The sequence below is a fragment of the Aythya fuligula genome, chromosome 19 (genome assembly GCF_009819795.1).
Source record: "Aythya fuligula isolate bAytFul2 chromosome 19, bAytFul2.pri, whole genome shotgun sequence".
Classification (NCBI taxonomy): Eukaryota; Metazoa; Chordata; class Aves; order Anseriformes; family Anatidae; genus Aythya; species Aythya fuligula.
Window position 1 is genome coordinate 2,636,093 of NC_045577.1, and position 24,832 is coordinate 2,660,924.

General features: G+C 58.1%; 1 protein-coding gene across 8 annotated transcripts in view; it reads left to right on the forward strand.

Annotated features, from left to right (window-relative positions):
• The window catches only part of KCNT1 (potassium sodium-activated channel subfamily T member 1), a 53,040-nt gene that overhangs the window by 23,057 nt on the left and 5,151 nt on the right, over positions 1–24,832 (forward strand). For 4 of the 8 annotated variants that reach the window (XM_032200478.1, XM_032200483.1, XM_032200480.1 and 1 more), the window contains exons 2-28: positions 7,957–7,998; positions 12,620–12,699; positions 13,308–13,407; positions 14,197–14,253; positions 14,566–14,614; positions 14,780–14,839; positions 15,415–15,489; positions 15,676–15,759; positions 16,146–16,240; positions 16,558–16,738; positions 16,932–17,096; positions 17,584–17,720; positions 18,030–18,093; positions 18,182–18,290; positions 18,726–18,834; positions 19,538–19,687; positions 19,847–20,085; positions 20,994–21,210; positions 21,712–21,817; positions 21,897–22,069; positions 22,286–22,357; positions 22,654–22,788; positions 22,993–23,104; positions 23,515–23,616; positions 23,715–23,798; positions 24,173–24,301; positions 24,576–24,596. In XM_032200478.1, coding sequence (XP_032056369.1) covers positions 7,957–7,998; positions 12,620–12,699; positions 13,308–13,407; positions 14,197–14,253; positions 14,566–14,614; positions 14,780–14,839; positions 15,415–15,489; positions 15,676–15,759; positions 16,146–16,240; positions 16,558–16,738; positions 16,932–17,096; positions 17,584–17,720; positions 18,030–18,093; positions 18,182–18,290; positions 18,726–18,834; positions 19,538–19,687; positions 19,847–20,085; positions 20,994–21,210; positions 21,712–21,817; positions 21,897–22,069; positions 22,286–22,357; positions 22,654–22,788; positions 22,993–23,104; positions 23,515–23,616; positions 23,715–23,798; positions 24,173–24,301; positions 24,576–24,596 — 2,947 coding nt within the window. The remainder of the gene's footprint in view (positions 1–7,956; positions 7,999–12,619; positions 12,700–13,307; positions 13,408–14,196; positions 14,254–14,565; positions 14,615–14,779; positions 14,840–15,414; positions 15,490–15,675; positions 15,760–16,145; positions 16,241–16,557; positions 16,739–16,931; positions 17,097–17,583; positions 17,721–18,029; positions 18,094–18,181; positions 18,291–18,725; positions 18,835–19,537; positions 19,688–19,846; positions 20,086–20,993; positions 21,211–21,711; positions 21,818–21,896; positions 22,070–22,285; positions 22,358–22,653; positions 22,789–22,992; positions 23,105–23,514; positions 23,617–23,714; positions 23,799–24,172; positions 24,302–24,575; positions 24,597–24,832) is intronic. The other 4 variants (XM_032200484.1, XM_032200486.1, XM_032200482.1 and 1 more) reach the window with 2 other exon arrangements.

Here is a 24,832-nt window from a genome sequence, read left to right on the forward strand (position 1 = left end):
ACGGTGGATTTTACTTGCTTGGCGTTAGGCTGGAAGGAATTAACTGCCTGGGCTGCAGCATCCTCCCGTAGCCCCGTGGTGGGCTGGCAGAGGTAGCAGCAAGCGAGGATTAGGAGGTGCAACCCCTCAGGAGGGGGCACGGGTAGGGTTGGCGGTGTGTCCAACCCCCTGGTGCCATGCTGGGCCCAGTGCCTGATTTGGCACTGGGCCTGGGAAGCAGAGTCCTGCTGTGCCCACATTGCTCCGAGTGCAGGTCTCTGCCCGGGCGTGATGTGCCAGCTCTCCAGATGGCACCGGCGCTGATTTTTGGGTGGGCTTGTTGCCTTCTGACTTCGTGAGGCTGGGGCTGGCGCGTCCAAAAGCTGCAATCGTAAGGGAGGCTGCAGCTGGGTGTCGTGCGGGTACACGGGAACCACATTCCTGATTTTGGGGGGTGTCATCGTGCTTCGACAGGCAATCTCCATCTGTGCTTCCAGGGGTGCCTTCCCTGGTTTTGTGCCTTCCTTCCAAATGGCACAGACAGCTCACCCACCCGGCTCGGAGCTGTGCTGCTGGCACCACGTGCTCCTGGCACCCCTGCAGGCGCTGCGATGTGCCCCTCAGCACGGTGCCAGGCCTCTCAAACCCAGATATGCCAGGGCTGGGACAAGGCTCATTCCTGCAGCTGGGGGACTTGTACGAAATCATCCCAACCCCTGTTAATCAGCTGCAGTTAAACATAGGGATTCCTGCCCAGGGCTTCATAAAGACCCAGCGTTGACCCCAGAGTCCTGGGTTTCCCTGGAAGTCACGGGTTTTGCTGCAGTCCTGTTGCAAGGAACTGGTGGTGGTGCTGGGGACAGTCCTGGCAAGAGGTTTAGAAGTTGATGGCAACACTTCTGCGCTCCTCTGGCAGCCGGCTGAGCCCGAATTCCTTGACTGCTGAGCTCTCCTGCGCTGCTCCTTGATAATCAAGTTGGCTGTTATGAGCGAGGTTTGTGCACTCGTATGGCACTGCGTCTGCAGGCAACAAAGGGAGGAAGATTGCTTCTGAAATTATGAATACGTCTGAGACGCTTCGTCTCCTCCAAAGCCAGACAGAAGCAGCGTTACCGAGTTAGCAGGAATTGTTGCTGGGAGTGAAATTGCACGGTGGCGGTGGGAGAAGATGTGGGTTACAGGATGTTCCCAGGGATGCAGAGCAGCTCTCCAGACGGCTGAAGCCAGGGAATTTTATTCTCACCTACTTCATTTGCCTCTTGCTCTGTCTCTTAGTTGCTGCAGTGCCTCAAAGCTTTTAGGGGTTCTTGGTCACAACGAGAGAAATGGATTTGGGAAAGGATCGGGGAGCAGAGAGCACCATGGCCCCACACATTGCGCACTGTGAGGCCACCAAAGGGCGCACGGGGCTGGCCCAGGGGGGACCGGTGCAAGCGGGCTGGGGCTGGCCAGGCAGCTCTGTGAGAGGTGGCTTCATTCCCAAATGAGATGGGGCTGGTGCTGGGGGGGACTTGGAGAGGGTGGGACAAAATCACAGGGAAGCCAAATTCTCCGCTGTGCTCTCCGTAGGGCGCTGCTGCGGTGCTGCAGGCTGAGGGCTCTGTCTCTGGGAGGCAGCTGCTGGCAGGCGTGAGGATATGTAAATCTCCGTGCTCGGATCTCATTCCGTGGGCTGTTGATCTCTTTGTATCACCGGACATGTGGACTTTTTTTTAAAAAAAATAAAAAAAAAAAACATTTTTACAAGATAATTGTGTCCTGTTTATGCAGCTCTGCTGGGAAGTAGGGGAAATTCTGGCCATTATGCATCCCAGGGCAAACTGATATTCTTAAGGGACTGTAAACATACCCGTGACGGCTCCGGGTTTGAAGATCTGCCCAAAAAGCTGGGAGGGCCAGGGGCTGGCAGTGGTCCTGCTGTCCTGGATGGCGCGGAGGTTGGGCACGGAGCTCCACAGAGCTTTGGTGTGCCCCAGGGCGAGCTCTCCGGGCACTCTGAGCATTGCAGGAGCACGCTGCAGGAGTCCTGAACTCAGGCTGCAGGAGCACGAGGTGCTGTTGTTTGAAACCGAATGAAGATGCTAAGGTTTGGGGAAGAAAATGAGAGCTGTAGACTAGTTCAGGTTGGAAGGGGCGGCAGGAGGTCTGTGCCTGCTGTCAGGGGATGAAGGTTGAGGTTGGATCAGGTTGCTCAGGACCGATCCAGCCGAGTTTTGGAACCCTCCCAGGACGGAGCTTTCTCAGCCTCCCTGCCCGCCTATCGCAGTGCTTAATCACTCCGCGGGTGAATATTTTTTTCTTTATATCTAGTCAGAATTTCCCTTGCTGCGTCTTGTGACTGCTCCCTCCCGTCCTTTCAGCACGCGGAGAGGAGTCTGGTTGCCTCTCGCCCCGCCGGGTAGCTAAAGGCAGCAATTAGCTCCTTCCCTCACCTCTCCTCTGCAGGCTCCGCGGTCCCACCGCCCCCAGCCTCTCCTCGTCTGGCGGTTGTGGTATTTTTGGCACCGAGAAGTGGGGCTTCGCTTCAGCCATGGTACAGGGAACTGAGCAGCAGCCCGGCGAGGAATAGCAGCACGCTGGTGGGAGAGTTTAACCAAGGCTTCTTGGATGCAGAGCGAGAAAACCTCCCAGACATGTTTGAAAATGTAATTCCTGAGCAATCGATGCGTGGTCTCCCGGGGGGCCGCCAGGCGTTGACAAACAGCTCGTGCTGGGTGTGTGTTTGTCGCCTGATGCCCAGACACGAGCAGAGCTGTGGAAGGGCCCGGTCGGGCTGCTGGGACCATGAAAACCTCTCCGTTTAACAGCCGGGTTGCTCGGTGATGGTCTCCATGGCAGGTCTCGGGAACAAGCGCCGGGTGCAAGTTCCACCTGCAGCTTTTGTGTTGCCAGGCTGAACCCCCCTGGGGGAGGGCAAGAAGCCAAAAGCGATATTTTTCCAAATTTCTTTTGGCTTTGCTTTAATAAAAGCCTATGTTTTTTGTGCACCAGCTTCAGGTGAGGCGATTCTGGGGAGAGCTGGCTGCAGGGGGGATGGAGAGTCCTTCCCGGGGCTTGCCCACCTCTGAGGTCCCTCCTTGGTTCATCTGCTGGTGCTCTTTTGGATTTGGCCCCCAGAAAGGAGCTCTCAGGGGGCTGTGCTGGCGGGTCTGTGTGTCTGTCTGTCTGCCTGTCTGGCTGTTTGAGCACTGCCTTTGCCATGGCAAAAATCTGCCCCCCGCCAGCCCCAGCTCTCCGCTACCAGGGCTGAGCCCCACTTCTCAGAACCTTCTACCAGAAACGGAGCAGTGCTGGGGCAGGAGGCACCCAGACGGTGTGCTCAGCAGAGTGTTTTTGTATCTGTGCTGGGCACAGCTCCTGCCCTGCTCCTCTGGGGGCTGGGACCGGCGGTGCCAGGCGGTGCAGGCGGCGCTGAGATGTGCCCCCGCAGCGCTGGGTGCGCAGAAAGCCGGAGTGCTGCGGGCTGTGCTGCTGCGAGCTGTCACGGAGGCGACCTGAAAAAAGAGCCTGGCTGGCTCCCTAGGGTTTTGCCTGGGAATCTGGGAGGGATTTGCCCTAAATGGGAGTGGTGGGGATGTCCCACAGGGCTGAGCATGGGGCATCTCCGCAGCCTGCCCCAGCACAGCGAGCGCACCGGGGATGTTCTCCATCTGGGGTCTGCCTCGTGGTCAGCATCCCAGGAATCCCCCAGCACCTCTTCATGCTTGGGTTGTTCTCCTGTGCACCGCTGGGATGCTCTGCTGGGGGTTGTGCATGGCAAAGCAGGGTAAGGGGCTGGGATGTGCCCAGCGTAGGGACTGGAGGGGCTCGTTGTGGGCCCCCCTCTCCACCTTGGAGACTGTTGTTGGAAGGAGCTGGTGTGTTTTGCTTGAGCATCTCCTTCCTCCATGGGGCAGGTGATTGCTCTGCCACCCCAGCAGTGTGGCACTGAATGGGCTCCAGCAGAAACGGGTGAGGTGCCCGATACCTTAGATCCCGAGCGGCACCAGGCTGTGAGCACGGTTGGTCCTGGAGGAGAGGCAGCAGCCCCGGGTCCCAGCTGGTGGCACAGGGAGCTGCCAGCAGTCGTGCCGAGCAGAGGGGTTGTAAACACAGCCTGCGACTGTTGCTGGCTCAAGACAGGTGGGTTTGGGGCTGCCTGGTTCCTGCCCTCACCCCAGATATGCTCCATGGTGGTGCTTGCCATCCCTGTTTGGTCCCCAAGTCCTCATGTCCTGCCCAGGGCTTAGCTCCCGGCTCCCTCCTGCAGGGTTTGGACGTGTTTCAGTCTGTGTCTGTGCTCCCCATCCCTGCAGGTCCTGCTGGGTTCCTCGTTCCCGTCACGCTCCTCCTGCAAGGCGCCGTGCCCTATATAGGCACCGAGATGTGGATGCAGTGCCAAGCCGAAGGACGCCCACGCTCGAAACGTGCGCTTGGGTTTTTGCCCTGTTTATTTTTGGTCCCTTGTCCCCCATCAGGGCCCGGCGGGGCGTTGGGGCAGAGCATTGCTGTGGAGGAGGAGGCTGAGCTGCTTGGTGTGGTGCGAGCAAGCAGGACAGACCCTGAGCCTCACCATGGGAGCATCCCTGAGGGTGGCACAAGCTGTCCCCACTGCCAGCCCCACTGCAGGTGGCACAGGGCTGCAGCAAGCAGGGACCCGTGGAGCTGGGGTGCAGCACTGCCTCCCCAGGGCTCAGCAGGGCCACAGGGAACCACTCAGCCCATCAAGGAAGGCAGGGAGACGTGCATTAAGAGCCGCCTCTGCCTCTCAGGGCTGCTTTGCCCAGTGGGCTTGGCACACGGGCGAGCCAAGCGTTTCTGCAAGGTCAGGGCTGGCAGCGCCAGCAGATGCTGGGCACCATCTGCAAGTGGCTCGTAACGCAGTCCCCAGCCCAGCCCCCAGGCTCTGAGCACGCTGTGAGCCACGGATCCACCGGGGCTGCTCCGTCCCATCCCGCACGTGTTGGTGGCCAGACGCGTGCCTGCTCCGCTCGCTTCTCCCTTCCTCTTTCTCACTCTTTCTCCCCCTCTTTGCTTTCCTTTTTCGTCTCCTCCCATCTGTCCTTCTCACATCGGGCTATTTTTGTGGATTAGTTTCTCACTGTCAGTATGGTAAGAACCGTGGTGCATCTCCTGTCTCAGAGCATGCACGGCGCTTTGGGAAGCCTTCCCCAGCGGTTACCTCGCATGGTTCACTTTAGTCCCTCTGCCTTGCCCCGTCCCCTCCCCAGGAGGACAGACCTGTCCAGGCTGGGAGTTTCCTTAGCTCCTGACCTCGAGATGCCTCCGAGCCTGGCAGGTGTTAACTGAGCAGCCTGGAGCTGAGCGCGGTGCTGGCGGGCGATCACTGGTGCCCTGGGGTCATCCAGGTCCCGCTAGTCGAGGCAGGGACTCTTTGCTTGGCAATGATGGGAAATTCACAACCAGAAGTGAACTGCAATACCCATCGTTTACCAAAATACCTCCCAGAAAACTGCAAGATGGCAGAGGATGCGCTGGGAACTGGCTGGGGGGAAGAGACCTGAGCGAGCTGAGCGCAGGCACCGTGTGCGCCCGGCAAAGCTGCGCCTTTCCCCCATCTCCTCCATCTTCAAGCACCGTACACACAACATAGGTATTTATCCCCAAATTACCTGCATGAGGCCGGGGACCCGAATGCCTCCACGTTCCCTCGAGGTGCCGCAGCCTCGGGTGTGCAGCTGGAGCAGGACAGTGCCGAGCAGCTGCGGTGCGGCGTGGGCGGGCGGGTGCCTGCTCGCTCCTGTACACAAGCAAGGTTCCTCGCTTGCCTTTTGTTCTAATAATAAACGTGCCGTTGTCTCTTCCCCTCCCAGTAAAGCCCTGCCCTCTGCGAGGGGCTGCAGCTCCAGGAGCAGATGACAGAGCTGTCTGCGGCAGCGAAGTTCCTTTCTTTGCTCTGCCTCTGCTCTCTGCTGGCACTGCAGGGAGCCGGGGCTGAGCACCCTGCTAGCCCGGCCAGGGATTGTCAGGTTACGGGCAGGAGGGGTGCAGCGATGCTCAGGAAGGCTGATCTGGAGAAAATAAACAGGTGAACTCAAAGCAGGCTGTTTAAAACCCATTAAAACCCATTAAAACACAGCCTGTGGAAGCAGTGCTATGCCCTGTAGGTCCCCCTGTCCATCCTCCCTGCAGAAAGTGGGCCCGGCCCTCCTGCAGTAAGCTGAGCCTGCCAACTTTTCGTTAAGTTTTTGGTGTCTGGAAAACAACCCTTTTTCAGGTGAGAATTGGAGTGGGGTTTAGTTTTCCTTAAAAATTATTTTACGTATTTTCTCAGCAATTAGACAGGTTTTGTGAATTCAGGTGCCTGGGGGGAAGAGGGAAAGTTTCAGCACAACACCTTGGGGTTGCCTCCTCCCTCTGTGAGCCAGGCAGGTGCTGCTCGGGAGCCTTTGTCCCCCGCCGTGGGGAGTGGGGTCTGGAGCAACCCCCCCTTTGTGCCAGCTTCTCACCATCCAGCTGCCAGCTGCTGGTGAAAGGAGAATTAGGAGAAAATCAATTAATTTGCTGTTTCTTGCCCATAATGTGGCTGCGAGGCATGGACACGTCCTGTGCAAAACCCAGCGTGTGCCAGGGGGACTGGAGCAGCCCCTGCTGCTGCGTTAATCCGATTTTATGCGAGGGGAGCGGGGCTGGCTGGGCGCCTTCCTGCGCTCTCCTTGCCTCCGCTCTGCAGCTGGAGGAGCTCGGGGATGTTTGTCCCCAAACCTGGGGTCCATCAGTGCTGGGATGGGTGTGGGTGCAAAGCTGCAGGGCAGGGAGTGGGGCTGTGGAGGGCCAGGTCTGCATCCCAGGGGTATGGGGGGGCTGCTCTGCTCTTGCTGTGTCTGGTGAGGGAGGGCTCCAGCCTCACACCTCGGCTTCTCGCTGCGTGCCTGCTTGGACATCCTCAAACCCTCTCGGGGCAGCAGTCACACAGATAACAACAGAGGCAGAACAGCAAACTCAATATATGGCAGGGAGGCTTCTCTGTTAGCTGGATAGCTGGGGAGTGAATTCGCTTTCTGTTGGGCTCGCATTTTAATTGAAATGAGGATTTATTGCTTTTATATTGTTTGGACTATACTAGAGCGCTGTGGGCTCATAAAGCGTGAGGTGAAATGAAAGAAATCCTTCCCAGGCTGGATCTGCCCCTTTTTTTTTGGTGGTATCGCCTACTTGCCCTGATCGGGTTAAACAAGGCTGCCTCCCCCAAAAGGCAGGAGGGCACTGGCTGTGCGGGGGCTCCCATGGGGTCGCATCCATCCCCTATTGAAAGGGGATCATTTTGGCACAGGGGATTCTTTCCTTCGCAGCTGTATTGCCCAGCACCGTGCTGCTGTGTGTTATTTCGGTCCAGGGAAGGGTTATTGCCATGGATGGCAGCGGGGCAGTGCTGTGTGGGGCTGTGGGGCTGCTCCCCAGCTTGTGGGGGAATTTCCTTCAGCTGAGGTGGGCTCTGCTGGGACCCTCAGGGACATTGCACGGCGTGAAGCTGGAACCTTCTGCAGCGCCCCATGCTCCTGCCCATCTTTATGCTCTCTCCCACCACACCATCGACACCCCATGTCACTGTCATCTTTCTTTTGTGTTCATTTATTTTTGTTTATTTTCCTTTTTATCATCACCAACCGTGAGCACAAGCTCAGCTCTCTGAAGGTGCGCAAGGATCCCACGGTGCCAGACGCCCAGCCGCACCCCGAGCGGCACCTTCCCAAATGTAAAATCTTTGCACAAAGTGTGAAATTGATTCGAGGCAGAGCAGAGACTCATCAAAGAAAACCCAAAGAGCACAAGTAAAGGTTTTTATTTGCGGAGCTGAGCCCGTAGAAGAGCCGGGCACTCACCAAGCCACCCGAGCATCCCCGGGTGCCCGAGGTGGGACCCTGGGGTGACCCCAAGCAGTCCCGGGGCTCAGTGCCAGCTTTCCCTGGCGCTGCCTGCCCACCGTGCCATTTGTTGGACACTGACCTCGCCCCTTGTGATGCTCTCACCCTGTAGGCCCCACGCCGAGGATTTCAGCGTGGATTCCTCCTTCTCACAGTAAGTGCCGTGCATGCCTGCATGTCGTGTCGGGAGCGGCGCGAGCAGGACGTGCTGCCACGAGCGGTGCTTGGGGTGCTCCGGGCTGCCCCAGCTCCTTCCTTGGCTGCTCTTGGCACCGAGGGTCGTGGGCAGTGCCTGCAGAGCTTCCTGAAACCAAAATGGGTCCCACCACGGGGAGCAATATCTGCTCAGCTCCTTCCTGGGGAAGGAGTGATATCTTGGCAGCAAACTGGTGATTGCCCATTAGCGATGAGCTCCGTGCGCAGACTCTAATTAAACAATCCAGATTCATCAGCAGAAGCAATTATCGGAGCAGATTCCTGAGTGTCAATCTCCAATGTTGCAAAACAAATAGGGCAAACAAAGCGCAGCATGTTATTCTGTTGCATCTTCTCTTTCTGGATTTTCATCTTTTTATTTATTATTGAGAGCAACGGTGTGGCTGCGGGGCAGCGCAGGGCTGGGTTCCCCGTGTGGTCGATGCAGGGATGAGTGTGTCCCTGTCTGGGCTCGTGCTGCCCACGTGTGAGGAGGAAAATCCCTTCCTCACCACCCGCAGCTATCACACCTCGAGGCTGCAAACTCGGCCCGAGGCTGAGCGCCACAGGTGCTGAATGGAGCTGGAGAGGAACCGCAGCATCCTTCAGGGCACGACGAGCCGGTCAGCTCTTGCAGCACAAAGCTCCCACTTTCCCCAGCAGCCTCCCCAGTGAACGACAGGGAGAAAAATAAGTTCAGCAGCAGATTTCTGCTCTATTGGTACAGATTTTCCTGCAGCATGGGCAGGGCCTGAGCCATTCTTCCTGGTGGCACGGAGACATTTGTGGAGCTGGTGAATGGGGCCGTGATGGGTGGCTGGGAGGACCAGCCTCACGAGGTGCAGCTGCCCTTGCTGGTGGGCAGCCCCTTTCCAAAAGCAGCTGCTTGGAGCCTGCTTTTTACCTGAATCTTAAAAAATCTGTAGTGTTCCCTGTTGGAGCCAGGGTGGCATTACCCGAGCCCAGCTGCGTTTAATTTGCCGCGGAGAGGTTGGCAATATCACCTCATTCCCTTGGGCACAAGGCACAAATCTCCTGTAATAAAACAGGAGATACCTTGTTGTTTTTTTTCCTCAGTTTATTCCCATGGTAAACGGAGAAAATCCTGAGGAAGCCACTGAGCAATAGAGCCCACAGGGCTCCGTTTCGAAGCCGCTGCCTTGCCTGCTCCCGGGGCTGAGCCGTGCGGGCGGTGCGGAGCCGCGACACCCCCTCCTCCGAGCAATTGTTCAATTAGTGCTGACGGAGCGCGGGGGCAGCCTGCGGCGCGCGTCTCGCTCTGGCAGGCGCCCAGGTGCTGTAATTGCACCTGATGCATGCACCCGATGTGCACGCAGACGTGCGCCCATCTCCCCTCCGCTGTCCCCAGCAGCTCCCTGTGGTGGCTCCTGGTGTCCCCACGTGTGCTGGTCGCCTCCTCCCTCGTCCTGAGACATTCCCTGGGTGAGAATGGTGCTCCCCAGCCAGCTGCAGTGTAGGAGCAGGGATTGGAGATGCAGAGAGCTGCTGATACCTCTTCCTCTCTTTCAAGAGCCACATTTATTCCATGACACATTTCTCACGGTGAAATATTTTCATCCTCGTGAAACAGAGCCAAAGCATCCCATGCACGTAAACCCCTCCTCGGGGAGCAGCGGCCAGATTTTGGGCAGCATCCAGGCGGTGCTGGGCGCTGGGTCCCTGCTGGGTGCTGCTCCCGGAGCCGTCTCAGTTTTCAGGCAGCTGTCAGCCACGGGGCCGGAGAGGAGCCACTGTGCCCACCGTGCCCCCCGGGCCTCATGGGGACGAGGAGCTCGGGGTACAGCCGCGGCCCCCCAGGGTGAGCCCCGGCGTGGAGCCGTGCTTGTCGCCGTCACGGGTGGGTTGGTGGTGGGGTAGGGGGTGTGTGAGGCCTGGGGGGGGGGTGTGGGTGGGGGCTGGCAGCTGGCCGGGCTCCTCCTCGCCTGTTGTATCGCCGTTGAGCAGGGCTGTGCCCATTTCGGTCTCGTACCCTGCGCTTTTCAGAAGAAATTATTGTGTCTTTTTTTTCGGGAGCTCATCGCCTTAGAACAAATTGTCTCTAATCTTAGATTAATAAAGCACAGTAAATAACCGGGCGAAGAAAATGAAATTGCTCAGGCATTATGGAGTGCATAATAGCAGTAATTACACTGCCAAGCGAGGGCTTGTAACCAAACTTGTACCTTGATGCTTATCGGGGCGGCTGGCGGGGCTGAGCTGCTGCCGCCCCCCCAGGGCATGGCCCCGCAGAGCTGCCGGGTGCTGGGAGGGCACGATCTGGTGCAAACCCTGCAGACAGGGGTCCTGGGGGGCTGGGGCTCCTCACTGGGTGCTGTGGGCATGGGGGCTCTGGGGAGAGTGTCTTGGGTGAGCCGGGCAGTTGGGATGCTGAATTGGGGTTGCGAGCGGCGTGGTAGCGCAGCCGGGGTGTGCCATGGGCACGCTGATTTTTATTTTAAGCTGAATTCTTGATAGTGAAATTAGAGGATGTGCTCTAAAAGATCTGATCCATTAGGTCCCTATCTGGAAGCGGGATCTGTTGTGCTTTCCTGTGACTGCTGCCCAGTAAAGCCACCACTCGCTCGCCATGGGTGGGACTCAGCCAGTGCCCAGCCCAGCCCCGCGCTGCTCACACTGGGGCTGCCCCGTGCCAGCAGCCAGCACCCACCTCCCCCCAGGGCCATTTCAGCTGCTTTCCCAGTACTCCTTCTCCCCATTGCATTGCCATTCTTACTGGAGGTGTACGGCTACTTCACCATCAAAAGCAGATCTCTCCTAATCATTCACTTCTTTTATCCACCAGCGTTTATATTCACAGTCCTGCGGTGGGCTGCAGGACTAACCAGCTGGCTGCCCCCAGGGATTTTTGCTGCTCATGGCAGGGAGATGAGTGGTGTCCCCGAGGTCCCCCCGCGCTGGGCATTTTGGGGTTTTTAACACGGAGAAGGAGCAATTACCTTGTGTGGGTGGCATTGCGAGCTGCCTGATTTATGCCCTGGCACAGCCGAATTATTTGCAAAGTCTGGCTTTGGAAAAGGTTAATGTTAACGTGTTCGAGCTGTGCTTGCAAAGTTCCTCATCTCTCAGCTGCCAGCCCCTGAGGTTCTGCTGCCGTCCCGGCCGTGCGGGGTGCAGGCGTTGGGGTTTGCGTTGCTTTGGGGCCAGAGGGACACATTTGGCAACTGAAAGTTTGATAACTCTTATAAAACATTATCCCAACTATCTTGCCTGAGGCGATGGTTTTCTCTCCATGTGCTTGCTTTTTGTACATAAGAAGCTTGTAAAGTACAAGCCTGCCTCTCCAACCTGACGAGCAGCTCTCGAAGGGATGCCACGTTCCTGCGGGCACAGCCAGCTGCTAAATGCTGGCATCACAGCACAGGGTCCAAATAGTGGGGGCTCCTGAGCCATCCCCAGCTCCCTGCCCGCCCAGCTCGGTGTTCACACACGGTGAAGGTTTGTTTTCCCGTCTAGCACATGAGCCTGGCAGCTGCTGCCCCATAAATCACGTCCTCGGGGCCGTGTTTGGCTGCAGCCCCTGCCACGTGGGCACAGGGACTGCGGAGATGGAAGGCACGGGGCGGGGGACTCGGGGTCTGACACCGTGGTTTGGTGCCCGTGGTCTGCGCCTCGCCTGGCAATGCGCCTTGGTGACCTCCAAGCAGTTAAAAAATAGTAATTACAGCAGCGTTTCAGGGGCTTAGCAAATAGAGTGAGAGAGGGGAAATTGCTAAATCTTGGCACTTGACCCCATTATTAGTGGTGGCACTGAAGAGTGGGCCCTGTCCTGCTGGGAACCTAAAGCAGAGCGTCAGGCTGCACTGAGCAGGCAGTGTGCCTTACAGCCCTGCCCACGGGAACGATTTGGGGCTGGATTCTGGTTTTGGGTGTACAAGATGGAGCTGGAGGGGGGGATGTGTCTGGGATGGGAGCAGCCGTGCCCAGCGGGGCTGGGACGAGCGGGGTTGGCTTGGTCCCTCGTTCCTCCTGGCTCCGACCCTGTCTGGGAGAAGCCCCCGGTGGTGGCTGTCCCTCGCCTCACCCCGGTGCCACCAGCCACCGAGGGATGCTCAGGGCTGGCTGGCAGCTCCTGGCTTCTTCTGGAACGGCCAAATGCGGTTTCTTAGCAACACGGGGAATTTTCCTCCTTTTCGATCAGATTTGGTTCTTAACAGCTTCGCTGCCGAGTGTTGCTCTGGCACGGGTAAGGCCGGGGTGTGGGACATGGCCCTGGCTGGCTGCAGCCCTGCGAGCAGGCAGGGGGACGGAGCTGGGGGGATACAGCCAGGGGGAGAGCAGCATCCCAGGGGGTGCAGAGAGCTGCATGGTGCACGTTAGGGGAGGTGTTTGCCCCCCAGGCTCCAGCTTGGTGTACCTGAATGAGAGCAGAGCCCTTCACCCAAGCTGGAGCCATGCCGTGGGGCAGTGGGATGCCACCAGTGGGTGCTGGGTTGCCCTGGGGACAATGGGGCTGCCGGGGATGGCTCGGGGGAGATACAGCTTGCAGGGGCCAGGGCTGGGTGCGGGGGTCCTGCCCATGCCCCCCGCACTGACCGTCCCCATGGGTGCTGTCCCCGCAGGGTGCAGGTGGAGTTCTACGTGAATGAGAACACCTTCAAGGAGCGCCTGAAGCTCTTCTTCATCAAAAACCAGCGGTCGAGTGAGTGATCCCTGCTCGTGTGGCAGTGGGGACGAGAAACCATTGCCATCTGCTGGCAGCCGGCCCCATCCAGCCCTGGTGCTGAGCCAGGATGTGGTGCCCAGCCTGGGGCTGCCACCACCCCGTGCCCTGTCCCCAGCTGGAGTTGGGCACCCCCATGGCCCCTCAAAACCCCTCACCCTCTCTTCGGCCCCGCAAATGAGCTGCCCCTTGACTAATGCTGTTGGAAGCTGTTTTCTCATCAGCTGTCCGGAGGGAGCCCGCTCGTTAATTCATAAGCCCACATTTTCCTTTCCTCCCTGCATCCTACCGGCTCGTTAAAATGCTGGAGCGTGGCACAACAGGGTGCCCACGGGGAAGATTTTAATGAAAATGTGATAAATTCCTCACTTGCACTTTGAGTAATAACCCGATCAACTGGCTGGGGAGGGAGAGCGGATGGAGAGGATTTGTTCGGTGCCCCTCCTGCACGCTGCCCGCAGCCCTGCGAGGGGGCTCTGCCCATCCCGTGCTCTTCTGTGTCTGCTCTGGGGCAGTGCCATAGGGCTGTGCCATGGGGCCGTGCCGTGGGACCCTGCTTTGCCCACGCCGTGCCCCCTCCACCGCAGGTCTGAGGATTCGCCTCTTCAATTTCTCGCTGAAGCTGCTCACCTGCCTGCTCTACATCGTCCGCGTCCTGCTCGACAACCCGGAGGAGGGCATAGGCTGGTGAGTGCCACCCTTCCTGTGGCCAGGGCTCTGAAAGCTGGGGCACGCAGCCCAGGCACACGCTCAGCGCATTGCCAGGCAGGTGTTTTCTGGATGCCGACGCCCTTGAAGACACACACGTCTGCTAAATCCCATTTAAGTGTTAGGGAATGAAATGCATTTTGCCATTCAGATCCCCGAGGTGACAGATGATTCCATCTAGCAGCTCTGCTCTGGGTTTCAGCAGAGCCCTGTTTTTAATATGTCCTTGCTTTGTTTATCTCACATGCAGATTTTTATTTTTATTTTTTTTTTCAGAGGGCTAGGGCGCTCTATGAGAATTAGCAGTTTGATTTTCTCTGTGTAAAGGTTGCAAACGGCCAAGGACATTTGCACTGCCCAAAAGTGGTTGCGACTCCATGAGAATTAAGAGCGACATGGGCAGGCAGCCTTGTGAGGTTTAATGCAGCTGCAATTTGGGGACACCCCACCATTAGCTGGGGGACATCAGCCCCTTTGGGTGTGCACATGGTAAAGCAGATGCTGGCCTGTGGGAGTGCACCCAGCAGGCAGGGTGACTGAAGTGTTTAATACTGCTGGGGCAAGGTAGGGTCCTGTAGAAACCACCAGGATGGGCACCAGCACGAGCCTGACCCCATAGGATGTTGTCCAAGGGCCTCTCCCAGTGTCAGGACAGATTGGAGATGGCATCCCCTGAGCTGGGGAGCCAAAGCTTGCACCCCTTGTCCGTCCTTCTGTCCCTCCACCGTCCCACTGACTGCTCTCCCTGGGTTTCTGTTTCTGTTCCAGCTGGGAATGTGAAAAGCAGAACTACACAGTCTTCAACCAGTCCACGAAGATAAACTGGTGAGCTGTGGGATGCTCGTGGTGCTGGGTCTGGCTCTGCTGTGACAGCGGGGACACAGCGGTGGGCACGGAGCCTCCCAGTGAGGAGGGGACTGGAATGGGCTGGGGTCACTGGTGGGTCAGGAGCTGTGCTGGGTGGGGTCACAGGAGCTCGGGGACTGTCAGACCCGGCTTCAGGCTCTGCATGGAGCAATGCCAGTAACGAGCCTGCCTTGGATGAAGTCAGAGATGGCCTCGGGCTGGCAGGCAGTGAGGAGTAAAGGCGCTGCTAATTAGGCTACGGTTCGGATCCATCTGCTGTGTTCTTTGCAGGTCACATATCTTCTGGGTGGATAGAAAGCTGCCGCTGTGGGCTGTTCAGGTGAGTTCCTGGCCACATGGAGGTAACGGTGCTGGGTGCCCACCGACGCACCAGACGGGTGCAGGAAAACCGAGCGGGGAGGCTGAGGCTGAGGTGTGCAGCAGCTGCTGCTGGAGGCGGCTGCAGGAGCACACCCCGAGCAGTGCCTGCTGTCTGTCTCCGCAGGTCAGCATAGCTCTGATCAGCTTCCTGGAGACCATGCTGCTCATCTATCTCAGCTACAAGGTGAGCACCATGCCAGGAGGCTGTGGTCACTGTGGCCACTTGTCCTCCGTACGTCTGTCCCGCTGCTGCCAGCGGGTGCTGCCTCAGGGGATGGGGGTGTGCTGGCTCCCTGAGCTGGCCAAAGGCAGGGACCTTAGTAAATGGCATCTCCTCACAGTCCTCGGGAGGGTTTTTGGATGTTTTGTGTGGCTGGTGGATATATTTCTCTGGCTTGGGCCCATCGGTGGCTGATTCCCATCCCTGGGGGCAGAAAAGGCTCAGCCCCGGCATCCCCCACATTGTTTGAATCAGAGGTTTGTGTTTGTTGCTGCCTCAGTCCTTATACGAAGTGTTACTGTCCCCAGCTTTTGTCAGGGACAGCCACCGACAGAGGTGCCACCCATCTGGGAAAAAAATGGGCATTTTGGGAAGTTTTGTCTGGCACCAGTACTGCAACTGCCAGGCAAAGCGCAGCATCATCCTGCCTGCGCATCCTTCGCACGTCTAGCAGGGGCCGGGGCACTGGGAGCATCTTAATTGGCCTTTGGCATACTTTCAAGCTTTTTAATTAATTGTTGTTACTTTTAATTCCTCAGGGGAACATCTGGGAACAGATTTTCCGCATTTCGTTCATCCTGGAGATGATCAACACAGTGCCCTTCATTATCACGGTGTGTATTCCCCAGGGTCGCTTAAAGCAACTTTAAGTTTAACACGTACTGTGGTTTTGGTGGTGAAATATAGAAAAGCAGGTGTCTGGCCAAGCAGTATTTACAGCTGGCAGTTATTTTTGGTAAAGAACTCCATTGCTCCGAGTCCTTTGCAAGTCAGCCTGTGAGAAACTCTTGCTTTTCTAGATATTCTGGCCTCCTCTGCGGAATTTGTTCATCCCCGTTTTTCTGAACTGCTGGCTTGCCAAGTACGCCCTGGAAAACATGATAGTAAGTGACCAGACATCCCTCCTGGACATCCCACCTCCTCTGCCATAGGAACTAAAAGGCTGCTGTGCCACAGCCTGGCACTAAGGTGCCCGAGGGCAGATTTTGGGCAGGTTTTCAGGTGCTGGGACGAAGTTTGTGGGGTTGAGGCTTGGCTGGCCACCTCCTGGTGAGGCTGGGCTGCGGGTTGGGTCCCTTCGGTGTGTGAGCAGGGGATGCCCACCCGCTCCACGTGCCCCCAGTCCCACGGCACAGCTCAGCCCTGGGCTGACCATCATGGCTCTGTGCAGAAATGCCCGACCCTGCCAAGGGTTTCACATTTCTGGAGCCTGCGGGCAGCTGCAGGGGCTGTGGCTGTGCTGCTGCTGAGGCTCCTGTCCCATCCCCAGAACGACCTGCACCGAGCCATCCAGCGGACCCAGTCGGCGATGTTCAACCAGGTGCTCATCCTGATCTGCACCCTGCTCTGTCTCGTTTTCACAGGGTGAGTGTCACCGAACCCCCGCCACCATGCCTCTGAGCAGCTCATTTGTAGGCCCAGCTAATTAACAGGGCCCTTACCCCGTGCTTGGCCAAGAGCAGGGGCAGGTTTCCAAAAGGAGCCCTGCTCCGGGTGGGTGCTTAGATCTAAATCAGGCTTCTGGGGCTTTCCTCCCATCCCTTTGGTCTGGATTTGAAGCATATAATACCAATTCAGTTGCTGAGAGGACAGGAAATGAAGCTATGGGGCTCGTGAGTCCCTGTCAGCGAAGGCAATCTTCTCAGATGAGTGCTCGAGGGCCCTGTGCTTTCCCCCTGCAGCACCTGCGGCATCCAGCATTTGGAAAGAGCAGGTGAGAAGCTCTCCCTCTTCAAGTCCTTCTATTTCTGCATCGTCACCTTTTCCACGGTGGGCTACGGAGACGTGACACCAAAGATCTGGCCTTCCCAGCTCCTCGTCGTCATCATGATCTGCGTCGCCCTAGTCGTGCTGCCGCTGCAGGTCAGAGCCAGGGCTGGGGAGGCAGGACAGAGACCCTGGGCTGGACACGGGGACGTTCCCCACGTCCCCAGGGTCCCTCCAGCTGCCTGCTGCCATCAGCCACCCCACAGACCGTGTCTGGGAGGCAGCAAAGCACCGCGGCCTGCCTCCCTGCCCTGCTGCTGGGACATCAGCCCCCTGCTTTTGCTTGCAGTTCGAGGAGCTCGTCTACCTGTGGATGGAGCGGCAGAAGTCAGGAGGCAACTACAGCCGTCACCGGGCCCAGACGGAGAAGCACGTCGTGCTGTGCGTCAGCTCTCTCAAGATCGACCTCCTCATGGATTTCCTCAACGAGTTCTACGCCCACCCGCGCCTGCAGGTCAGGGCCGGGCCCGTGCCCGTGTTCACGGCTTATGCGTTTTGCCCATGCTGGGTTTCAGTGGTTTTGGGCATGGCCAGGCCACACCAACTGAGCCTGGCTCTTGTTTTGCCTGATCTGCCCTGATTTTGTGGCCAGACCCCATACAGCTCTGTGTGGGGAAGCCTGGGTGGACTTCTGTAAGGATGTCTCCAGTGGATGAAGTCTGACACGGGAACAGAATGAGTAACTGCAAAACCACAGGGGCTTTACCTGACTGGAATATCCCCACATAATTAGCAATCTTCTAGCAAATGACTGTGCCTTTCCGTTTCCACGGGGCGCCAGCACTACGGAGCTGCTTCAGATTGGCATTTCCTTGCAAAGCTCACCTACACTTCATTACCAATGCTCAGCCTTCATTCCATACACCCAGTTTTAAAAATCCTGCTCACTTCTGTCTGCAGGCATGCGGGACGCCAGCCCACAACAAGCCTCTCTCTTTCAGGACTACTACGTGGTGATACTGTGCCCCACGGAGATGGATATCCAGGTGCGGAGGGTCCTGCAGATCCCGCTGTGGTCGCAGCGGGTCATCTACCTCCAGGGCTCTGCGCTGAAGGACCAGGACCTCATGAGAGCCAAGTGAGCAGCAGGATGGGTGGATTGCAGGCAGCCACGAGGGGGGGTACAGGGCTGGGGCCAAAACGCTGCTGCTGGGGATGCTCGGCTGCTGCCTGTGCTGCCCACTAATCCCTAAACATGAAATATTCCTCGGGGGGATGCAGGACGGCTGCAAGCACGGTGTAATTCAGCCACACGCGTCCCCAGCGCAGTGTCACTGGCTGGGTGACGATGGCCACGCTGACATCTCTGCGGGCGCCCCGGGTGGTGCCTGCAGGCTCCCGGCGTGGCCGGGCTGGGTGGTGCACGGGCGCTGCTCTCTGTTTGCAGGATGGACAACGGGGAAGCCTGCTTCATCCTCAGCAGCCGGAACGAGGTGGACCGCACGGCGGCGGTAAGCTGCTTTGTGGTTTGTCCTAGCCATGGAAGAGTTGGGGGAAATAAGCAGCCAGGAGCTAGCCCGTGCTTTGCTCTTCTATTAGGACCACCAGACCATCCTGAGAGCCTGGGCTGTGAAAGATTTTGCTCCAAACTGCCCTCTCTATGTTCAGATCTTAAAGCCGGAGAACAAGTTTCATGTAAAGTTTGCCGGTGAGTCTGCGGGGCTGTCCTCCACAAGCTGGATCTTTTTGGGAGCAGTTGATGTTTCCAGGGGTGATCCCATGTCTTCAGAGCCCATGAGGGGTGGGTTTGCAGGTCAGGGGTTCAGAGTAGAGGAGGGAGGGAGGTGTATGTAGGGAGGGCCATGGGTCCCCATCCCGTCTGGAGGGCCAGCATGTTCCCCTGTCCCCCTCCACCACCACAGTGTGCTCTCCAGACCCCGGCACCTCTCTGCCCTCCTCGGCATGTCCCCGGGCAGCGTGAGCTGCTTGGGTTTGCCACCCCGAAATCTCCAGGCAACAGAAGCAGAGGCACCTGGTGCCCTAGCCCTAACCCCCTAACCCTAACCCTCTAACCCTAGCCCTAACCCTCGCCCTACCCCTTCCCATACCCCTACCCCTACCCCTAAACTCTTCTTCCTTGTAGATCACGTTGTCTGCGAGGAGGAGTGCAAGTACGCCATGCTGGCTCTCAACTGTGTCTGCCCTGCCACCTCCACGCTCATCACACTGCTGGTGCACACCTCCCGCGGCCAGTGAGTGCTGCCCACGTAGGGTGGGGGGACTGGGCACCCATGGCACAGGCAGCACCCTGTCTGCACCACCGGGGCTCCTGTCCTGGCAAAACACCACCTGAGTTGCAGCCCGGAGTCTTTTCCTTCCAGCCAGCAATTACTGGTGGGAGGTAATGGGGGCACTGCCTTCAGCGGCAGCCCGGGGCACGCAGCCTGGTTGTTCCTGTGCACATTGCCTTGCTGGAGGCCAGGAATAAAACATCTTGTTTGTACTGAGCTGCTCCCGCTGGCAGGAAGCTTGATTTACCAACCGCGAGGCTGGAGCCTGCAGGTTGTTCTGTGGGACTGTACAAAGTGCAGCTGGAAGCAGCTAGGTGGGCCCTGGCGCGGGCCCCTTGCCCCTTAGCAGAGCCAGGACTTGCTGTGCTTTGTTAAAGTGAAATCAAAGCGTTCCAAAACATCCTTCCCAGAGCTTCTCGCCCCATGCTCTGAGCTGTTTGCCAACACTGGCTCTCAGCCCTGCCTCCGCCGCTCCCCTGGGAGCCCTCATTAAATAAAAAGGCACTTAAAGTCGGAAATCTAAATGAGCTCAGCCTCGGCCTGGAAGCGCTGACAGCTCATCGCCGCCACCTCCCTGCTGTTGGACCGGGTGGCAGCCTCAGCACCCCTGGGTGCTCTGGCTCTGGCTGTGGCCCCGTCCCGGCACACGGCTCTGTGCTTGCAGGGAGGGCCAGGAGTCTCCGGAGCAGTGGCAGAGGATGTACGGGCGCTGCTCAGGCAATGAGGTCTACCACATCCGCATGGGCGACAGCAAGTTCTTCATGGAGTACGAGGGGAAGAGCTTTACCTACGCCGCCTTCCACGCACACAAGAAGTGAGGACTGGGGGGCAGCGGGCAGAGCTGGGGTCAGGGACAAGGTGCTGGGAGCAGCACTGGGGCTGGAGGGTGCTTTGAGGTCCCTTCTGCAGGGACGAGGCCCTTTGAAGGGGCTTTTCTCTGGCTTTGAACGCCCGCACCACGCTCCCATCGCAGGTACGGTGTCTGCCTGATCGGCATCCGGAGGGAGGAGAACAAGAGCATCCTGCTGAACCCCGGCCCGCGGCACATCATGGCCGCGTCCGACACCTGCTTCTACATCAACATCACCAAGGAGGAGAACTCTGCCTTCATCTTCAAGCAGGAGGAGAAGCAGAAGAAGAAGGGCTTTGCGGGCAGGGGCACCTACGACGGCCCGTCCCGCCTGCCCGTGCACAGCATCATCGCCAGCATGGGTGAGTCCACGGGGCCCCCTTCTCCACCCCCTTCCAGATCACCCCTTCAGCAAAACACACACAGGTCCCTGCTCCTCGTGTCCTGGGTGCTCTCAGCAAGCCCAAAAGTCACCATTAGAGCTCGTGATATCCATTCCCATTAAGGATATTTGCAGAAATCCCCCGCATCGTGGCTGAAGAATGAATGCTGTTGGCCTCCTCCTAAATCATGTTTATGATTCACAACCAGCATGGTTTGCTCTGCAGCGAGTGGTGCAGTTTCCCAAATAAAAAACGCCATGAGTCATTGCTCCCAGCCTGCAGCTGGGAAGACCAAGTTGTGGGGTTGTCCGGAGAGGCTGCGCTGCAGTAGCACATTGTACTTCAGGCAAATAATTCATGCATTTATATTCATGAGCAGCAATTTGCATGATTATCCCACAGCAAGCCGCAGAGCACTTTGCTGAGCAGCGCTCGTCAATGTTGTCATTAGGTGGCTTGTTTGGCTTGTTCGCAGAGGGACTTTTTCAGAAAGTGCAGTGAGAGAGAAATTGCCCAAGGGCGAGCGGGTCCAGCCCCACGGCTGCTGGGGGAGGAGGGCACCCAGCCCCGTGCTTGGCTTGCTGTGGAGCTCCCGGCTTTCACACCCATCTGAAAGTAACTATTTGGTGAAGATTTAGAAGACAGCCTTGGCTGGGGTTTCCAACTGAGGCCAAAACCTTGATGGCTGTGATTAATACTCCATAAATACGTCTGGTTTTTAGGAGGTGCTGGAGCATGGGGTCATCCAGCTTCTCTGGTCCATGTTGAAGGTCTTGGGTGGGTGCGGTGCGTGGTCCCCCCAGGGCTGACGGGCTGCATGCTGTGCTGTCTCAGCTCCCTTCCCCTCCTCATAGAGCGCGCTGTGCTTCCCTCCCCGCCGCGTCCAGGTACAGTGGCCATGGACCTGCAGAACACCGAGTGCCGCCCCGCCAACAGCAGCAAGCTGGCGCTGCCGGCGGAGAACGGCTCGGGCACCCGGCGGCCCAGCATCGCGCCCGTCCTCGAGCTGGCTGACACCTCGTCCCTGCTGCCCTGCGACCTGCTCAGCGACCAGTCGGAGGACGAGATGACGCAGTCAGACGAGGAGGGCTCGGCGGTGGTGGAGTGAGTTGCCCGCGTTCGGTTGTGCCATCCCTCATTGCAGAGAGGCACGGACGCTTTTTAATTCGTGCCCATCTTTAAGTGAAAATTGCTGCTTCTGGTTAATCAGAAATGCACATTACGATTTCTTAAGAGCTGTTAACCAAAACCAAATCTAAAAATGGGCTGTGAGGTCTTTGCTTCCTTGTATGGCTTAGCGTCCCCCTCCTCTCCTGCAGCTCACTGTCCTGTCTCCCTTGAGCCAGGCTCCTACTTGCTGCGTTCTCTGCCAGTGCTGGGAACATTGCTTATTTGCAATCTCAGGACCCTTTGCATAACAAAAATCATTCCTAAGTACGTGGTTTTTTGGGCATTTCTGTCTGATACAGGAGAGTTTTGCAAAACATTTGCCACTGATGTGTTCGAGTCCTGGGTCTGTGACTCTAAACATTTTTCCAAAGGTCTGAGTGCTGTATACGCAGAAACTCTCCCCGTGTCCTTATAGTTCTGCAATTTCTGTTGCAGGTACGTGAAAGGCTACCCACCAAACTCCCCCTACATTGGGAGCTCGCCGACCCTGTGCCACCTTTTACCTGAGAAGGCCCCGTTCTGCTGCCTGAGGCTGGACAAGGTGAGCGGCAGCGCTGGGGCCGAGGCGGGTGACGGCCAGGGGCTGCCACGGGTCCCCGAGCTGCCTCCCCTCCCCGCAGGGCTGCAAGCACAACAGCTTCGAAGACGCCAAGGCCTATGGGTTTAAGAACAAGCTGATCATCGTGTCGGCAGAGACCGCCGGGAACGGGCTGTATAACTTCATCGTCCCCCTTCGTGCGTACTACCGGTCCCGCAAAGAGTTAAACCCGATTGTGTTGCTTCTGGACAACAAGCAAGTACTTCTCTGCAGATGCTTTCCATTGCACCGAGCCCTTCCCTGTATTAATGGGGGCATTTCACAGCATGTGGGGACAGAGCAGTGGGGCAGGGAAGGCAGCGGCACTGCCAGGTTGCCCCTCAGCCGGTGGTGGGGACACTGCTGTGCGCGGCGCTGTGCACAGCTCCATGGAGCTGCTGACCCCCTTGCTTTCTGTTGCTCTCCCTGCAGGCCAGAGCACCACTTTCTGGAAGCCATCTGCTGTTTCCCCATGGTTTACTACATGGAAGGCACGATCGATAAGTAGGTGTTTCTGCCCGTGGCCGTTGTTAATTGCTTTGCTGTCTAACGGCACCGCGTTTACCCAGTCCTGACACCCGCATGCCAGGGGGGCAGATGTCCCCCCAGCCCCTCACCCTCCCATCCCGTGGGTCGGCTGCCACAGAGCTGACCCCGCTGTGGGCTTTTCGGGTTGTGGAGTGAGGCTGGTAGCTGGGTGCTGGTGGTGAGGAGGCGGCTGGGTGCGCGTCGCAGCGCGCTGCCTCCCTGTGTCCTTCCCAAGGGCTGACCCCGCGCTCTTCTCTTTGGGGACTGCCCAGCCTGGACAGCTTGCTGCAGTGCGGCATCATCTACGCCGACAACCTGGTGGTGGTGGACAAGGAGAGCACGATGAGCGCAGAGGAGGACTACATGGCCGATGCCAAGACGATCGTCAATGTCCAGACCATGTTCAGGTGGGGTGGGCAGCCACGGCCAAGCCCAGGGGTTGCAGGTGCTGCAGGGAGAGGTCACAGCAGCACTGGGAAAATACAAATCTATCCCACTAGGTCTGATCTCAGGAGGGCACGGGGGAGGTTTGGGTTTTCCTCGGGCTGTGCACACAGGCAGTCCCTCGCTTCTGAGGCGACCGCTGGACCACAGGTCTCTTCCCATTGCAGGCTCTTCCCCAGCCTCAGCATCATCACGGAGCTGACCCACCCGTCCAACATGAGGTTCATGCAGTTCAGAGCGAAGGACAGTTACTCCTTAGCCCTTTCCAAGCTAGAAAAGGTAAGGGAAAGCTTTTGCTTCCAGGGAAGGCAGTGCTGGGCGCAGTGACACTGAGCAGTGGCCTCTGGGCTCCTCCTTCAGCTCAGTGACTGTGCCGAGGGCTTCTGGCAAGGGGGAAATTCCCCTAAACCGCACCCCGAGGCACCTGAAAGCACCACATCCAGCCTGTGTCCAAAAAAAAAACAAACCGCTGATGATGTCTCACACGTTTCCATGGAGAAAATCCCTTTCACCCAGCATGAGGGATGCTTCCCCGCCTCCCTGCTGGCACCCCCAGAGCCACTCATCTGGTGCCTTCCCATTCGCACCACACATGGGGGAGGCCGCGGGGTTTTGCTTTGCTTAATACCCCAGGAGGATGGGGAACAAAATCCCACCAAGGGTGCTCCCCAGACCCTTTCTGCTTCCAGAAAGAGCGCGAGAACGGCTCCAACCTGGCCTTCATGTTCCGCCTGCCCTTTGCAGCCGGCCGGGTCTTCAGCATCAGCATGCTGGACACGCTGCTCTACCAGGTGAGCGCCACGGGAGCTCGGTGGCAAGGGACAGTACGTCCCCCAAAGTGCCCCTGCAAACCTTTTCCCCATCTTCTTGCCCAAACGTCTCCCCGCAGTCGTTCGTGAAGGACTACATGATCACCATCACCAGGCTGCTGCTGGGCCTCGACACCACGCCGGGCTCCGGCTACCTCTGCGCGGTAGGCACCAAGGCTGCGTGTGTGGGCATGGGGGGGGAGCAGGGAGAGAGGCAAAATTGAGCAGAATGGGGCAGCTCATCGCTCCCAGCATCGCGTGTGGGCAATCTCAGGGCTCCCAGAGCCCCAAAATCATACAAGCAGAGGATCGTTTAGGTTGGAATAGACCCAGAAGAGCCCCAAGTCCAACCACCTCCTAACACGGCCATGTCCACCTCTGAGCCGTGTCCCAAGCCCCACAGACGTACGTCCTCCTTTCGGACGGGAGCTGCCCCTGATGTTTTTGGGGCTTCCTTTCGGGTCTGACTTCCTTCAGGGGAAGCCCAGAGGTGGCCCCAGGCACTGATGCCGGTCGCTGTTTGTGCTCTGCTGCTCAGATGAAGATCACGGAGGACGACCTGTGGATCCGGACGTACGGCCGCCTCTTCCAGAAGCTCTGCTCCTCCAGCGCGGAGATTCCCATCGGCATCTACCGCACGGAGTCGCACATGTTCGCCACCTCCGAGGCAAGGGGCAGTGCGTGCAGGAAGGGGCTGGGAGTGTTCCCGGCCCCATCCACAACTCGGTGGCATTTCCTGGCTCCTGGGGCCAGCTCGGTGCAAATGCTCATAGCTGGGAGAGAAGCATCTCAGAGAGGTGCCTGCAGGCAAGCAGGGATTGCTTTATCAGCAATCCAGCGCATCACGTCATTAAATTCCCAGGAGCCAGGGGATGCTGCACAGCAGGGCTGCCCATTTCCTGTGCTGACCCATCTTTCCCCTCTTTTTTCCCCAATTGCAGCCCCACGACATCAGAGCGCAGGTGAGTACCATTTGCTCCCAGTCTTCGGGCACTAGGTCGGTGGTGGGGAATTCCCTTGGGATTATCAGCTCTGCCAGGCTCCCCACAACATGGGCACTGCTCCGTGGGCGGTTTTGGGGCTGGTTTGTGTGCACCTGGAGCCCTCCCTCGCTTTGAGCCCCTCCTGCAGCTCCGGCACGGCCCCGGCAGCCAGGAGGTGTAATTACGCAGCACGGGGAGCAGGAGCGAGCCTGGCC